This window comes from Onychostoma macrolepis, chromosome 12 (genome assembly GCF_012432095.1).
Source record: "Onychostoma macrolepis isolate SWU-2019 chromosome 12, ASM1243209v1, whole genome shotgun sequence".
Classification (NCBI taxonomy): Eukaryota; Metazoa; Chordata; class Actinopteri; order Cypriniformes; family Cyprinidae; genus Onychostoma; species Onychostoma macrolepis.
Genome location: NC_081166.1, coordinates 22,821,369 through 22,838,180, shown reverse-complemented (window position 1 = coordinate 22,838,180; position 16,812 = coordinate 22,821,369). Strand labels below are relative to the sequence as shown.

Sequence of the window (16,812 nt, the reverse complement as noted above, 5' to 3'; positions counted from 1 at the left end):
TCACAGAAAACATGACCTAGTATATTACACCTATTATTAAGGTCTTGGTGTGATGTGATCACAAGTGGCCACTCAAAACACATCGCTGTTTACACCTGGTAGTAAGATGTGTCTGAATTGTAGACTATTATCAGATTTTGTTGAGGAAGTTCTCAGATTCCATGTCTATCACTGTTTATTCATGTCGATAGTGCATCAGTGTACATGGTGTACATAATTAATTGCTAAAATAAAATGATACAGTGGTGTACAAATTTATGCTAAAGCTGATCATTAATGCATCTGAATCAGAATCAGAATGAGCTTTTATTGCCAGGTATGTTTACACATACGAGGAATTTGTTTTTGTGACAGAAGCTTCCACAGTGCAACAGAATGACAGTGACAGAACAAAAAACACTGATAATAAAAAGAAGAATTAAAAAATAGAACAAGTAAATAAGGAATAACAATATACAAATTGACAATTGTATGTACAGGTATATTATGTGCAAATTGAAATGTAGAGTATGTGTGTTAGATAAATAAGTGTATAAGTGTATAAATAGTGTGTGTTTGCAATTATTGTCAAGTGTTCATGAGATGGATTGCCTGAGGGAAGAAATTGTTGTTTCTGTGCCTGGCCGTTCTGCTGCTCAGAGCTCTGTTGCGTCGACCAGACGGCAACAGTTCAAAGAGGCAGTGTGCTGGATGTGAGGGGTCCAGAGTGATTTTGCCAGCCCTTTTGCTCACTCTGGATGAGTACAGTTCTTGGAGAGAGCGAAGGGTTGTACCAATGATTCGCTCAGCAGTCCGGACTACCCTCTGTGGTCTTCTGAGGTTAGATTTGGTAGCTGAGCTGAACCAGACAGTTATTGAATTGCAGAGTAGAACTGTTTCAGCAGCTCCTGTGGCAGGTTGAACTTCCTCAGCTGGCGAAGGAAGTACAACCTCTGCTGGGCCTTTTTAACAATGGAGTCTATGTGAATGTCCCACTTCAGGTCCTGAGAGATTGTGGTGCCCAGGAACCTGAATGACTCCACTGTCGTTACAGTGCTGTTCATGATGGTGAGTGGGGGGAGTGCAGGGGGGTTTCTCCTGAAGTCCACGTTCATCTCCACTGTTTTGAGCGTGTTGAGCTCCAGGTTGTTAAGACTGCACCAGACAGCCAGCTCCTTAACCTCCTGTCTGTAAGCAGACTCGTCACTGTCCTGAATGAGGCTGATCAATGTGGTGTCGTCTGCAAACTTCAGGAGCTTGACAGAGGGGTCTTTAGATGTGCAGTCATTGGTGTACAGGGAGAATAGCAGTGGGGAGAGGACGCAACCCTGAGGAGCTCCAGTGCTGATTATGTGGGTGCTGGATGTGTATTTTCCCAGCCACACTAGCTGCTGCCTGTCTGTCAAGAAGCTGTTGATCGGAGGTGGGCACGGAGAGCTAAGTTAGTTTGGGCAAGAGGAGGTTTGGAATGATACTGTTAAAGGCCGAGCTGAAGTCCACAAACAGGGTCCTCACATAAGTCCCTGGTCTGTCTAGATGTTGCAGAACATAATGCAGTCCCATTTTGACTGCATCGTCCACAGACCTGTTTTCTCTGTATGCAAACTGAAGAGGATCCAGTAAGGGTCCAGTAATGTCCTTCAGGTGGGCCAGCACCAGTTTTTCAAAAGACTTCAGGACCACAGACGTTAGAGCCACAGGCCTGTAGTCATTTAGTCCTGTAATTTTGGATTTCTTTGGGATGGGGATGATGGTGGAGCGTTTGAAGCATGAAGGGACTTCGCACAGCTCCAGTGATCTGTTGAAGAGCTGTGTGAAGATGGGGGCCAGCTGGTCAGCACAGGATTTCAGTCAGTTATTGGTGTAACACAATCTGGGCCCGGTGCTTTTTTCCTTTTCTGCGTCCAGAAGACCTGACGCACCTCATCTTCGCTGATCTGAATTGCAGGTGTCGGAGAGGTGTTCAGGGCGGGTGTGGGGTGTTTTTTCAAACCTGCAGTAGAACTCATTCAGATCGTCTGCCAGTTGTTGATTCTCCACAGTGCTGGGGGATGGTGTCTTGTAGTTGGTGATCTCTTTCAGACCTTTCCACACTGATACGGAGTCACTGGAAGAGAATTGAATCCTTATTTTTTCAGAATAATTCCTCTTTGCCACTCTGATCTCCTTTTCCAGTGTGTACTTTGTCCCCCTTCCTGTAAGCATCTTCTTTGGCCTGACAGAGCTCTCTGAGTTTTGCAGTGAACCACAGTTTGTCGTTGTTGTAAGTTAGATGAGTCCTGGTAGGAATGCACATATCCTCGCAGAAACTGACATAAGATGTTACAGTCTCTGTGAGTTCATTCAGATCGGTGGCAGCAGCTTCAAAAACAGTCCAATCAGTGAGGTGGAAACAGGCTTGTAAATCCTGCTCTGCTTCATTAATCTACCTTTTAACAGTCCTTAAAACAGGATTAGCTGGCTTCAGTTTATACCTGCAGGTCGGTATAAGATGAACCAAACAGTGATCAGAGAGTCCTAAAGCTGCCTGTCGGACAGTGATATGCATCCTTTATTGCTGTGTAACACTGATCCAATATACTACTATCTCTGGTGGGACATGTGATGTGCTGTCTGTATTTTGGCAGTTCGCGGCAGAGAATGGCTTTATTAAAGTCCCTGAGAATGATTAAAACAGAGTCCAGGTGTTGTTGCTCAGTCTCTGTGATCAGATCAGCTAGTTTCTGTAAAGCTGAGCTCATATTCACGAGAATGAACGAGCAAAACTCCCACGGCGAGTAGAAAGGCTTGCAGTTAATGAAGAGCACTGTACACCTGTACACCACCTCTCATTGATGTAAAAGCATGTCCCGCCGCGGCGCAATTTCCCCGTTGATTCTGCGTTGCGGTCCGCTCTGAACAACTGAAAGCTCGGCAGACTTAACGCGCTGTCTAGAATGGCATCATTCAGCCAGGTGTCCGTGAAACACAGAGCAGCAGAGTGTGATAAATACTTATTTGTCCGGCAGAGCAGAAGGAGTTCGTCCTTTTTGTTGAGTAGAGAGCGGAGATTCGCCAGATGGATGCTAGGCAGTGCTGTCCGTATCTGAGCTTCACAAGCGCGCCAGCTCGCGTCCCCCGTCTGCGTGTCCTGAAACGTCTAAACAGCGCCGCTGCTCCCCCGACTACAATGTCCAGCAAAACATCAAAATAATTATAACTAAAGACAGGACAAACTAACAAAACCATTCAAACAACTGCGGACGATGCCACGGAGGCTGCCATGAGCGGCACTGTCTTGGATAAGATCTGCACGTGCAATATAAACATTTGAGTGATTCTCAATAATCGGAATCTTCTGAGCATGTCCACCAAAATTATATTTCGATCACTGATTGGGTCACAAGCAAAACACTTGTAATTACTTTGTCTCTGTTTCTGCTTTATAGCTTTTTCTTCAGAGAGAGCATGCGGCCATGTTAGCGGAGGCGGAGACGGATGACTTCATTAACGATCCGCCAAAGTCCCAACTGGACCAGAGTGGAGAATGGAAGGAGACCAATGAAGAGATCCAGTGGGTCGCTTCAGAAAACAACAGCACAGAGGACAAGAAGAAGGAAGAGGACGATGAAGAACTTGATCTCAACAAAGGTAGATATTACACCCAGGGACTAGACAAATGCTAATTGTTTTTTGCCTCAGCAGTTAATTTTGCTTAATGTACAAGCCATTTTGGTGGGCAGCTAATTTCAGTCTGCAGACCAAATGAAAGAACACTACAACACACTAATGTTCAAGTAGCATATTTTATTAGAATTGGAGGAACAGATGAAAGAGAAGCTGATGAGTGGCTTGCCTTCAGTTCTAACTTCGTTTGTCCTGATCTTCAGGGCCACTCTTGTCTACGTGCATGTTAGAGGTTTCTGAGAATATCATTTTTTGTAATATGTGACCCTGGACCAGAAAACCTGTCTTAAGTCGCTGGGGTGTATTTGTAGCAATAGTCAAAAATACATTGTATGGGTCAAAATGTTTTATTTTTCTTTTATGCCAAAAATCATTAGGACATTAAGTAAAGATCATGTTCCATGAAGATATTTTGTAAATTTCCTACTGTAAATATATCAAAACTTAATTTTTGATTAGTAATATGCATTGCTAAGAACTTAATTTGGACAACTTTAAAGGCGATTTTCTCAATATTTCGATTTTTTTGCACCCACAGATTCCAGATTTTCAAATAGTTGTATCTCGGCCAAATATTGTCCTATCCTAACAAACCATACATCAGTGGAAAGATTATTTGACCCTTATGACTGGTTTTGTGGTCCAGGGTCACATATGTGAATGCACCACATGAACTCAGACTCAGGTTCAAGTTATGATGCATTTAGATCCTGCATCAAGAATCCAAATGCATGCTTAGTTCTTTTTCTGACATTTTCGCAATTCCAGTTATTTTCTTCTGCTTTAAGATGCAAAGCTAGTCTAATGCAAGGATAGTATTATGTAATTGTCATCTGCTGTCAACGAGTGCAGCTGCTTGAGCAAGACCTTCATCTTTCTGTGTATTCAGTCTTAATTGTGTGGTGTTTTCTTTTGGTGTTCAGCAAACATAGTCGCTTAGCAAACTTAGCTGATCTGTGTGTCCTTGTAACATCTGTGCCGGCAGAGCGGGTTTCCTCTTTTCCTCTTGTTTTTCTCACAAAGGACATGAGAAACAATATAAGCACAAGCCATTATATGCAGAGAGTTTATGTACGTAAAATAAGTGGGGCAGTCTGCTTTAATAGTGTTGTTCATTCGTTCTGTATGAGCTTAACTGCTTTTGTTCTGTACTTTTTTTTTGTTTTTATAGTAGTATGTTTTTGCTTACTACTACAAAAAATTACAGGGTATAATGTATGTGTGTGGATATAATTTTGGAGCAACTAAGTTTTCAATGTTTTTTAAAAGTTTTTAATTTTCAAAAGAGCTGCATTTCTTTGATTGTAAATGCAGCAAAAAGTTATATTTAGAAATTATTCAATTTAAAAGAACTGTTAACATTTTAAAATTCAATTTATTTCTGTAATGGCCATATGATCCTTCACAAATCATTATAATATGCTCATGTGGTGATCAGTTATTTTTGGTGCTCAAACAGTAATAACGGTTCTCATCAGTGTTGACTTTTTGATGAAAAGTTCTGTCCTAAACTTTTGGATGGTTTTGAATGCATCACTGCTTCCACAAATAAATATATTAACAGCAAAAGCTGTTTATTTTAAATTATAATATTAAAATATAGGTATTAATCAATTTAATTATTCTAAACTGATGACCAGTAATGTAACTAATAACTTGTTTGAAATGAAGAAATTTTAGTCAATAAAAAGTTAACTCACAACATTCATTTAAACTTTATTTAAATAAACATAGAATGTTTTTTTTTTTTTTTTTTTATGAGATAAAAAAAAGGCCAATTTTGAGTAGCCTGTCATGTGATTTTTCTCTCCAGCTCTTCAGCATGCTGGCAAGCACATGGAGGACAGTATTGTGGCGTCATACACTGCACTGCTTTTGGGTTGTCTGTGCCAGGGGAGCCCTGTAAGTAACGCACTTATTTCACCTGTTTCCCATTTTGTATCTTTGATTCATGTCTTATGGCTGTCTCTGCTCAGAACCTGCATTTTCCTCATAAAGTACGAAGAGTATTGTTTATTATTAATGTAAGGTATGCGTTTAGCTCTGCCAAGACTACTGTTCAGCTAGATACCCTTTTTGTCCTGTACAAGTGCCGCTTGTGTCCTCAGTAGTGGAATGAGGCCACAGTCACTTTAAGGTCAGGACAAATCCAGGCTAGACCGATAAGGGTACAGAGTTTTTGTTGTTAATATTCTTTTTGAGTTTGAGTGTTGTTTGTCTAAATTGCAGTTTTCAAGTTTCAAGGCAGGTATCAGAAGAAAGCTGCCGTGTTGTGTCTTGGCAGTATTAATGGATTTATTTTCAGGACGTTAATAGGTGGGCTGTAGAATCGGCTGTAATGGACTCCTCTGTTTCTCTTTCATACCACTCTGTTGCTTTCTGACTGACGTACATGGCCATTATCTGTCTAGCCAATAAACACGGCCCAGACGCAGACACAAGAAGAGATGGCACTTATACTGTTTATTTCAACCACTTTTTCTTTGGATGCATGTTTGCACACTTTGAAGGTCAAGTTTGATTCTGTTTTAGAAAAACAGATTGACTCGAAGGGTTTCTTTAGGAAGGCGCATCTTCCTGTTTGCATCTTAGGTTCGCGTTAGGGGGCATCAGAGGAGAGAAATATTTTATTTGGATTTGTTTCTGAAGCTTGAGTACCATGGAGACTAAGAACGCATCGGGAAAAAAATGATGGCCAGAGATGGAGTGCTGCTGCTTTGATCAACAGAAACTTGCTTTAAAAATCTTCAGACTCTCATTCAGCGCAGGCCTGAAGTGCAACGTAACCTCATGGGAGGAATGAGTTGCTAATGCTGTTTCTCTCTTTCAGATGATTGTGACTACTGTGAGGGAAAACCTGCCAAAAGGGGATTTTTCAGTCATGACAGAGATGCTGAAGAAGTTCTTGAATTTCATGAACCTTACAGTAAGTGCACAAGAGTTGACCAGTATAGGGTGGCTTATATTATTGCTACAATATCAATTTCTGTAAACGATACATCAAAATTTCACAATTCGTTTAGAGAATGATAGAGTGAGGGATGACATGGTGGCAGTCCTGGAAATTAGCATCAGCCTGGTTCCCTCGACATAAAGCCAATAGGAGTTTTCTTCATTTTTATTGGAAAAAATAAGCTTTAAGAGAATTAAGAGAATCTTTGCAAATTAACCCAGCTAAATAGAATTGCTAGAAGTAAAAAGCAGAACCTAGGCTCTAAACAGTCGCTTCACTTCCATGTCACCCTCACTAAGGTTCTGATCACAAGTAGGAAAGTTTAAGTTCTGATAGTTTGTGTGTAAACAGTGCAATGTCTTTTTAATAACCTCTGTAGTCCCATTTAGCCACTTGTTAGCAACCAACTTTTTTTAAGACAAGAAAAAGCTTTTTAAAAAAAACAAGAGGGTATTACTGATAGAATAACAACTGAAAATATTGGGTTGTTAACAGCAGACCAAAAAGCCCATTGGGACAATAGAACTTTAAATTAAAAAAATGCTGTTATTTCCTGCAGCATAACTCTATTATATGCTTTAATAAAATACATACACACGCACACAGTTTCTTTAAAATAACAAAAAATATCTACAATAAGTACAAGTAATAACTATTTATTGTATATAGAATATATGTATTTTATAAATAATTTATTATATTTAAATACATTTTATATATATATATATATATATATATATATATATATCCTTCGTTTTATTCAGTAAATGAAAGTGTAAAAAAAGTAATAAAGAAGAGAAAGTAGAAATAAAGATACAAATGAAGGAAACAGTGCTTGACTTTTTTCAGATGTTTAACAGCAGTAGTAACTATTCACACTATTTTTTTTTTTTTATATAAAGAGAAATGAATTACATCAACACTTATTTTACAAAAATTAAAGCATCTGTTGTCTATTGACGAGGCTTTCTGTTTTTAGAACTTTTACATAAGAGGGTAATATGTTTTGTGTGCTCTTATTATGCATAATTACAAACAGTTTGCACTAAACCAAACCTTAAACCTATAGAAGGTAATTGTTACTTACTAGCATTTGTGTAATTACATTGTAACAAGAAGACATTATAATAAAGTGTGACCCATGAGAGAAATACCACTTCTGTTAATTGGCTGAGTGGCTCAATTGAACCACTATAATCAGAAAACTGGCCAAATATTGACTGATAAAATGGCCTGTCACTAGAAATTATGCGACATGAATATAACAAGTAGGCAAGCATATGCGTGATCCTGCTGTAATATCAATACTAATGTTCTACCTCATTTTGTAAGGAAAACCAATACAGTTATGCTTATTGACTGAACAGTTGTGTCTTTTTGTTCTTTACAGTGTGATGTGGGCACCACGGGACAGAAGTCTATCTCCAGGGTCATTGATTATCTGGAACACTGCTAGTGTGGTTGCAGAGCTCCACACACAGGCCTCAGATCACTGCTGCCCAACCCAACACACCTGGAAAACAACCCATCATCGTCCAGTACCTTCCTCATTCAGACTGTAAAGAATTAAATTTAAAGCACATCATACTCACAGAACTCTATTAAAAGGAGCTGTTTTGATTGAGTTTGTCACAAGCTGTTCAACCGTTTCGTCTTAAAATGTTTTTATCACGACATAATTGTGTTCCTCGCATTACAATCCTCCCTAATCTGGCGTCTATTGATCAGTCGCCTTGGAAGCTGGTTTTCATTGGCAGACATGGACGGAGTGGCTTTGATAAAACTTGTTGAAGGATGTCTCACCCTCTGTTTGTTTTATTCCACTCTCAAGTCTGTGAATTTAAAAGCGCTCGACACTGACCTGAACGATTGGAGGGCGAATCCAAAACCGCATTTGAAATTCTGGTCTTCTTTGAAATGCCGCAAAGACATGCCCTCCTGGTTCAAATCCATTCTCTTCGCTTCAGGATGTGCTCCCTTTGTGTTGCACAAATTCGTTTTTAATCGATAGAGCTATGTCAAAGGTCTGTGAATGAATAAATTACATCACTTTCCATTTCGCTAGGGCAGGAAAGGGACAAAGTGTTTTTAGAATGTTTTAGTAGTCGTGATTTTTAACCGTATTGTCCAAATGCCAGAACGTTAACACTAATGTTAACAACCCTGATGTCCAAACCTTATGTTTCAAAATCGACAGTCAGACTTATTAAATCGTGCAATATGCCGAATTATGTTTGGCTGCAGAACCGTGTTGTGCAAGAGAGAAATGATTGGGAATTTGAATGAATTCAAATGCATTTTGAAGCCAGGAAATCTCATCCATGGGTTTGGGTCGTGACTACATGGTAACCCTGAGTTCAGCGAAAATTCTCCTGCATGCGCTACTATTGAGGTTTGGTTAGAGCCGAAGTTGCTGTGAGAATTAAAGATAAATGCAATAACCATTTCGATGAATGCTGGTTTCCGTCTAGCCGTGACCTAGAGTTTGGATGCTCAACCGTTAAAGTGAGCCAAACAATTTCATGAGTTTGTGTCATAAACTATATACTGAATAAGTTATGGTTGGTGTTTAGAATACAAGATTGAATTTAGCACTTGACATCTCTCTGATAAGGCCAGTAGATTCCAATTTTGACCCAAACTTGTTCTGATTTTCTCAAGGTCGTTTTCAGAAGCTCTCTATTGTTTGTTTGCCTTCTAAAGCGATCGCCTTCAGCAGACGTTTTGCTGCCGTTCATGACTGAAATGGACTAAAATATCTTCAATGCACACAGCTTAACGAAAGCAAAGCTAGGATCGTTTTCCCCCTCACCACTTAACTGTTTTGGTTCACTCTGTTACACAGAACACTATGAGTTGTGAGTATTTTCTGGGCTGTTCTGGGCACAGTCCTGCAGTCTGTATAGGAGCCCCAAACATCACAATGGGATTGAATTCACATAGCGGGGAACTGAATGAAGCAGCACGAACTGTAAATACTCGTGTAAATATTGGCTGTTGGAGATCTAGATAGACTACTTTTCTGAATCCAATCGTTTTATTTTATACCACATTTTTCTCAGTTGTGTTTTTTGAGGTAAGAGTTATTGAAAAGCCAACTGCAGGAACGTGAAATTTGTACCAATTTCAAAATAATGTCTTTGGTTACTTGTACATAATTTTAACGCAAATAAAATTGCTACTTTCAATACTTTTTACTTGTCATTTTTGGTGTCTGATTGCTACCAGTGTTGGGGGTAACGCATTACAAGTAATGTGATTTTAAATAATCAGATTACTTTTTTAAAGGGGTCATCGAATGCAAAATTCACTTTACAAGTTGTTTGAACATGAATGTGTGTTGGAAGAGCGTGTATACTTCCATCCTATAATGATACAAATCTACCCAGTGGTTTTTTTAAAATCACTATTTTAAAATCCCCTTTCTAAAATCAGGTTGTTCTGAGATTCCTGTCAGAATGACGTAGTTCTGCACAGGTGCCTCCCATGATAGTTGATTGACAAGACCGTCTTACCTTAGACCCGCCCTGACTGAGCTGTGAGCTGTCTGCAATTGTTGACTCCGGAGCAGGGGAAGACAAGATGTCTCCAATTAAGCGATTGAGGTGTTCTGTTGTTGGATGTAATAATGAATATAGCAGTCATCATTTACTCCCGCATCTGAGCCGCTGAAGACGTGGCGGATTAACGTTAATTTCGTTTTGAAGAACGTCATCTACAGAATTGAGTATAAGGATTTTTTATGAATCTTTGCAAAGATATACAGGTGCTGGTCATATAATTAGAATATCATCAAAAAGTTGATTTATTTCACTAATTCCATTCAAAAAGTGAAACTGATATATATCAAATGTTTATTTCTTTTAATTTTGATGATTATAACTGACAACTAAGGAAAATCCCAAATTCAGTATCTCAGAAAATTAGAATATTGTGAAAAGGTTCAATATTGAAGACACCTGGTGCCACGCAAAGGCCTTTAAATGGTCTCTCATTCTAGTTCTGTAGGCTACACAATCATGGGAAAGACTGCTCACTTGACAGTTGACCATTGACACGTTGCACAAGGAGGGCAAGACACAAAAGGTCATTGCAAAAGAAGCTGGCTGTTTACAGAGCTCTGTGTCCAAGCACATTAATAGAGAGGCGAAGGGAAGGAAAATATGTGGTAGAAAAAAGTGTACAAGCAATAGGGATAACCACACCCTGGAGAGGATTGTGAAACAAAAGCCATTCAAAAATGTGGGGGAGATTCACAAAGAGTGGACTGCAGCTGGAGTCAGTGCTTCAAGAACCACTACGCACAGATGTATGCAAGACATGGGTTTCAGCTGTCGCATTCCTTGTGTCAAGCCACTCTTGAACAACAGACAGCGTCAGAAGCGTCTCGCCTGGGCTAAAGACAACAAGGACTGGACTGCTGCTGAGTGGTCCAAAGTTATGTTCTCCGATGAAAGTAAATTTTGCATTTCCTTTGGAAATCAGGGTCCCAGAGTCTGGAGGAAGAGAGGAGAGGCACACAATCCACGTTGCTTGAGGTCCAGTGTAAAGTTTCCACAGTCAGTGATGGTTTGGGGTGCCATGTCATCTGCTGGTGTTGGTCCACTGTGTTTTCTGAGGTCCAAGGTCAACACAGCCGTATACCAGGAAGTTTTAGAGCACTAAATTGCTTCCTGCTGCTGACCAACTTTATGGAGATGCAGATTTCATTTTCCAACAGGACTTGGCACCTGCACACAGTGCCAAAGCAACCAGTATCTGGTTTAAGGACCATGGTATCCCTGTTCTTAATTGGCCAGCAAACTCGCCTGACCTTAACCCCATAGAAAATCTATGGGGTATTGTGAAGAGGAAGATGCGATATGCCAGACCCAACAATGCAGAAGAGCTGAAGGCCACTATCAGAGCAACCTGGGCTCTCATAACACCTGAGCAGTGCCACAGACTGATCGACTCCATGCCACGCCGCATTGCTGCAGTAATTCAGGCAAAAGGAGCCCCAACTAACTATTGAGTGCTGTACATGTTCATACTTTTCAGTTGGCCAAGATTTCTAAAAATCCTTTCTTTGTATTGGTCTTAAGTAATATTCTAATTTTCTGAGATACTGAATTTGGGATTTTCCTTAGTTGTCAGTTATAATCATCAAACTTAAAAGAAATAAACATTTGAAATATATCAGCCTGTGTGTAATGAATGAATATAATATACAAGTTTCACTTTTTGAAGTTAACGGACAAGCTAAGTTTCTAATTATATGACCAGCACCTGTATAATGTGCTAGTAAATAGTACTGCTCCTCACCCCAAGGAAGAGAGGGGTAGGGTCAGCAGAGCTCATTAGCATTTAAAGCAACATGGACTAAAAAACTGCTTGCTGAAAACAGAGCTGATTTTTACAGGTTTTTTTTTTACACTACCAGTGATAAATTTTAACCAAAGTATGTTATAGACTTTTCTTTAAGACCCTAAAGAATCTTATCAACTTATGGAAAATGGGCATCCGATGACCCCTTTAAGTAACTAGTAAAGTAACACCAGTTACTTTGTTTCCCATGTATTCACAGCTCTCGTGTTGCCATGTTGAGAGAAATCTGGAGTAGCCTAAGTGCAGAAGCATTGTGTGCGCTGATTTGGTGTTCCTCAAAATGAATAAAATGCAAACTCATAATATTATACAAACCTGCAATAATTAAGTATGTTAAATAGTCAAATATCATTTATGCATTTAATCCAGGGGTGTCAAACTCAGTTCCTGGAGGGCCAGAGCCCTGCAGAACTTAGATGCTACCCTAATTAAACACACCTGATCCAGCTAATTAAGTCCTTCAGGCTTATTTGAAAACATGTTTTGTGTGATGGAGCAGGGTTGGAACTAAACTCTGCAACCTCTACAAATGCAAAACTGATATAAAAACTAGGGGTGTGACGAGATCTCGTGTTACGAGATCTCGCGAGATTAAAACGCGACGAGATTTCTCGTCGAGGTGAAAAGTTGTCTCGTAAATTGTGATGTCAGCATGATGGAGCTTGAGGGTGAAATTAGTATTGAAGATCCCCCTGCCACTTTTAAATCATTTGTGTGGCAACTAGTGTTGTCAAAAGACCCGGTACTTCGGTACCAAGTCGGTACTAAAAAAGTGAAAACGTCACGGTACCAGGTCAACCCGGTTCTTGACGCGTACGGCCCTATGATTTCCGCGATGCATCTCGGAATCCAGTTATAAAAACGGAATTTACAGTTTAGCACGGAATGTCACGGAGTTTGTCAAAGTTTGGATGAATTAATCAAAAGTAGGTCATTGCACTTAAATCAAATCGCGACGTGGACTAGTATCTGTAAATATTAAGCTGCAAAAGTCGATTCAAATATGAATCCCGCATGTTCTGCGAGTCTCTGTGTGAGTGAATGAATGGCAGAGACGCGCGGTTTTTTCTTTTTTTTACTACATACACTGAAGCGCGCCTGACGCTCGCGGTGATTCATCATCTGCCGTCTCAATGAGGACATAAATACATAAACAACATCTACAGAACTGCTCTGAGAGTCCCCTCGCGAGCATTTTACCGTTTCATTGAGTAAAACCAGCTTCATATCATATAGCTACACAGAAATGTAAAGGTATTCACGGCAACCCGTCAAAATGAAAGTTCATCTTAAAGACATTGTGCCAGAAATATAATTTTACATATATATAATTTTTTTTAATTTATTTTTTATTTTTTATCTTTTTAAAGAAGTCACAATATTTCTTCCATAGTTTAATTTTAATAGTAAATCCCCTTTATTTACCAAAACAATACAATGTGTTTAAATTTAATTAATTAAAAGACAAATTAAATTTGGGTGAAACCTGTTTAATGTTTTTCATACTTTTATTACTTGCGGAAAAACTTGAAACACAATTTAAATAAAGTATAAAGAATGGCATTGATTTTTGTACATTTTTATTTTTGTTTGACTTTATTAAAAATAGTGTGTTTTTTTTTATTAGCATGTGGTACCGAAATTGGTACCGAGAACCGTGGATTTTGACTGGTATCGGTACCGAATACTGAAATTTTGGTACCGTGACAACACTAGTGGCAACATTTTGGTTTTCCAGTGGAAATAAGAAACGGCGAAAGAGTGACAGATAAGACGAACACAATATGTAAACATTGTAAGAAAACAATGCCGTACACCGCGGCTAACACGAGCACTATGCAAAGACACATACAGAACTACCACAGCTCTCTACTAAAACCAGCCGCACCTGTGACGAAAAAATTAAAAGGGCAAACAACTCTAAATGCCTTTGCATCTCTCTCTTGCATCAGGATTTCTTAAAAATAGTGTAAAAATCTCGTCTCGTCTCGTTCTCGTGAACCCAATCTCGTGTCTCGTCTCGTGGAGTAAGCGTCTCGTCACACCCCTAATAAAAACGTATTAGCTGATGCAACTGTGCCATTTGAACTTCCTTCTAAGCAGATTTTAACTGCTTTGTCGAACCGTAGTTACACGGGATTCAAACCGGTGCTTCTCGTCTCTTAAGTCCGTCTCCGTACTCCGTGAGCTACCGAACAAACTTGTCATCTATGAAAACCCATAGATATGAAGCTGGATGTGTGCGATGCTAATGTTCAAAAGCATCAGTTTTCAAATCTCCCAGCATATTAATATTGTTTTGAAGTCACAGCATGATATTCTTCAAGTAATTGTGCGAAAATTACGCTTTATTAATCGCAACTCTGTAAATTTGTGTGAAAGTGTTCATTTATTTTGGAAACTGCAGTGATATGTACTTATTGGTACGTATTTCATGTCACGCTAAAAAGTGCACCTAGGTACGTAAATGCCATGAGACCAGGTAGTTTTTAGGGAGTAACGCAAGATTACACAATTGTAATGCATTACTTGTAAAAGTAACTTTCACCAACACTGGTTGCTAATAAATCAACTTAACTAATTTGGGTAACACTTTTTGGTATTCCACTTTAGAGTTTTGGTAACTTTATTTTAAGGTGTCCTTATTACAAGTTACATGTACTCACTATTATAATAACAATAAATTATGCATATTTACATGCAAATAACCATATAACCCAAACCCTAATCATAGTAAGTACATGTAGTTTATTAATATTACTTAGTACTTAAATGCATAATTACACTGTAACAAGGACATCTTAAAATAGTGTAACCAGACTTTTTACTAACTCTAACTAAATGTGCAACTACAAGTCATTAGTGTATCAGTAGACTGTCTGCTTAATACCTGCAAACATTTTATCTTGATGGTTCCCCAAAAGATGTTCTTCTGATTATAACGTTGCAAGTACATGTCAACATGTACTGACCCTAACCAGTCTACAGTCTACTAATGCTCTAATGAAAGCTAGTTGACATTTGAAGTTACTTATAGTTAGTAGAATATCTGAAGTGGACTATCAAAATAAAGTTTGTGAACTCGAGAGAAAAAGACAAGATTTTTCCTCTGAAAATATTTATTTGTATAGCATAAAAAAGCAAAAAATATAATTAATTCCAGAATATTTTATATTTCACTACAAAATGTCCAAAAATTAATTCAGAAATTTTTATAATTAAAAAAAAAAAAAAAAAAAAAAGTTGAATACAAAGGCTGAGAATGCAATAGTGTCATTTTGCTCCATTGCTCCTCTCCATATAGTGAGAGTCCACTAAGAGTTCAGGTGTTTTGGGGTCACCGCAAGTGGGATGCCCAAAATTCCCATCATATGATCTTATCCTGCAGGTTGGAACGGTTTTCTGCTCTGGTTTGGTCTCTTCGGTTGGCATTGAACCCTTCACGATGACCTGATCCTGCACGCCCGTCGCTAACATAGGGTAACTGAATTCCGGGTCGCAGTCTCTTTCCTCCAGCAGCTCGCTCAGAGTGCTGATGTAGATCTGCGCCATCTGAAGCGTCTCAGACTTGGACAGCTTCCTGTCGCTCTCCACATTAGGAATGACGCTCCTCAGGCGGTCGAAGGCCACGTTCAAGCCCAGCATCCTCCTCCTCTCGCGGGCGTTGGCGGCCAGTCTGCGGCGTCTCCGGGCTCGGGCGATGGCGCTCTGGTCTTCGTCGGGATATGTGAGTCCGGACAGCCGGAGCTGGACCAGAGCACATGGGTCACAGCTCACCCTCTCCTCCCTCCAGCCCACTGCGGCTCCGGGACGCGGGTCCGAGTGGGCTCTGTCTGCCTCTCTCCAGATGAACTGTGCATAAGAGCCGTCCGGACGGGGCATGCTGAACGCTTGAGGATGAACTGACCCTCCAGAGAACAGAGGAGTATTTATTGAGGAGAGGCCACACATAATGAGGGGCGGGTGTGTGAGGGTCGTGTGCGCTGAGAAATGAATAGAAATGAGTCTCTTTGATAATGACCACAGGGAGTCTATTAACCCAGTTCATCAAAAGTGGATTAGATGCGTGTGAGTGATCACTGACTGGGCCTCCTGACACTCGGGAGGTAAACATAGATTACTGCTGTCTTTCTGCCACAACTACACATATCAATAAACAAATATTTGCACTACACACCTCATTTTATTCATAATTTACACTTTTCAGAGTAGTAGTACAAAACTATGAAATGACACTTGTTGGCTGCTACTTTCACTGTTCTGTCCAACTAATCCATTTCAAAAACAATAATAATAAATTGTTTTAATATTAAAGTTTAAATTTAAAAGTTTGTGTTTTTGAGAATTTACAGAGAATTTAAAATTTATAGTTAACGTAATCGTACAAACTAAAGCTTTTACCTTTAGAAGTGTTTTAAGATCGTGAGAAACAAATTCAAGCATGTTCAAACTGGTAATAATATCAGTATATTAAAATATTATATTTTGGAATATATAATTTCTGCCTTTCTGTCACTGCTTAAAAGCTATAGGAAGTATAACAAATCTCTCTATATATGCATGGATAGATAGCTTTAGCATATAAAGTAAATGATTAACCCTCTGGTGCTGCTTTTGTGGCATTTTTAGTTCAATAAATATAGTTTAGCACAAACTTATGTTTAGTCTCTTTTTAAAGAAGGCATTTGGCAGATTATTGCTGAGAAAAAAAGCACAGAAATACTATTTTTTTTTTTTTATGTTATAATAATTTGTAAAAAAAATAAAATAAAAAATCTAATTTATAATAAATTTTCCAAAACCCGTTTTACTCCAACCAAACATTTTCCCTAGATGAAATTCGCTAG

The 16,812-nt window shown here is 39.1% G+C and overlaps 2 protein-coding genes across 2 annotated transcripts in view; one reads left to right on the top strand and one right to left on the bottom strand.

Annotated features, from left to right (window-relative positions):
* The window catches only part of waplb (WAPL cohesin release factor b), a 59,236-nt gene extending 49,450 nt beyond the window's left edge, over nucleotides 1–9,786 (top strand). Inside the window, exons 17-20 of the mRNA XM_058793089.1 lie at nucleotides 3,408–3,609; nucleotides 5,459–5,547; nucleotides 6,476–6,571; nucleotides 7,989–9,786. Coding sequence (XP_058649072.1) covers nucleotides 3,408–3,609; nucleotides 5,459–5,547; nucleotides 6,476–6,571; nucleotides 7,989–8,054 — 453 coding nt within the window. The 3' untranslated portion in view covers nucleotides 8,055–9,786. The remainder of the gene's footprint in view (nucleotides 1–3,407; nucleotides 3,610–5,458; nucleotides 5,548–6,475; nucleotides 6,572–7,988) is intronic.
* Nucleotides 9,787–14,881: 5,095 nt separating this feature from the next.
* Nucleotides 14,882–16,164, bottom strand: atoh1c (atonal bHLH transcription factor 1c). The gene has a single exon (XM_058794321.1). The coding sequence runs from the start codon at nucleotides 15,914–15,916 to the stop codon at nucleotides 15,239–15,241; it is 678 nt and encodes a 225-aa protein (XP_058650304.1). The 5' UTR covers nucleotides 15,917–16,164; the 3' UTR covers nucleotides 14,882–15,238.
* Between the last annotated feature and the right edge of the window lie 648 nt (nucleotides 16,165–16,812).

What these genes read in the sequence shown, in the direction of transcription:
- atoh1c (XM_058794321.1), bottom strand. Translation starts at nt 15,916, where the DNA reads ATGTGTGGCCTCTCCTCAATAAATACTCCTCTGTTCTCTGGAGGGTCA.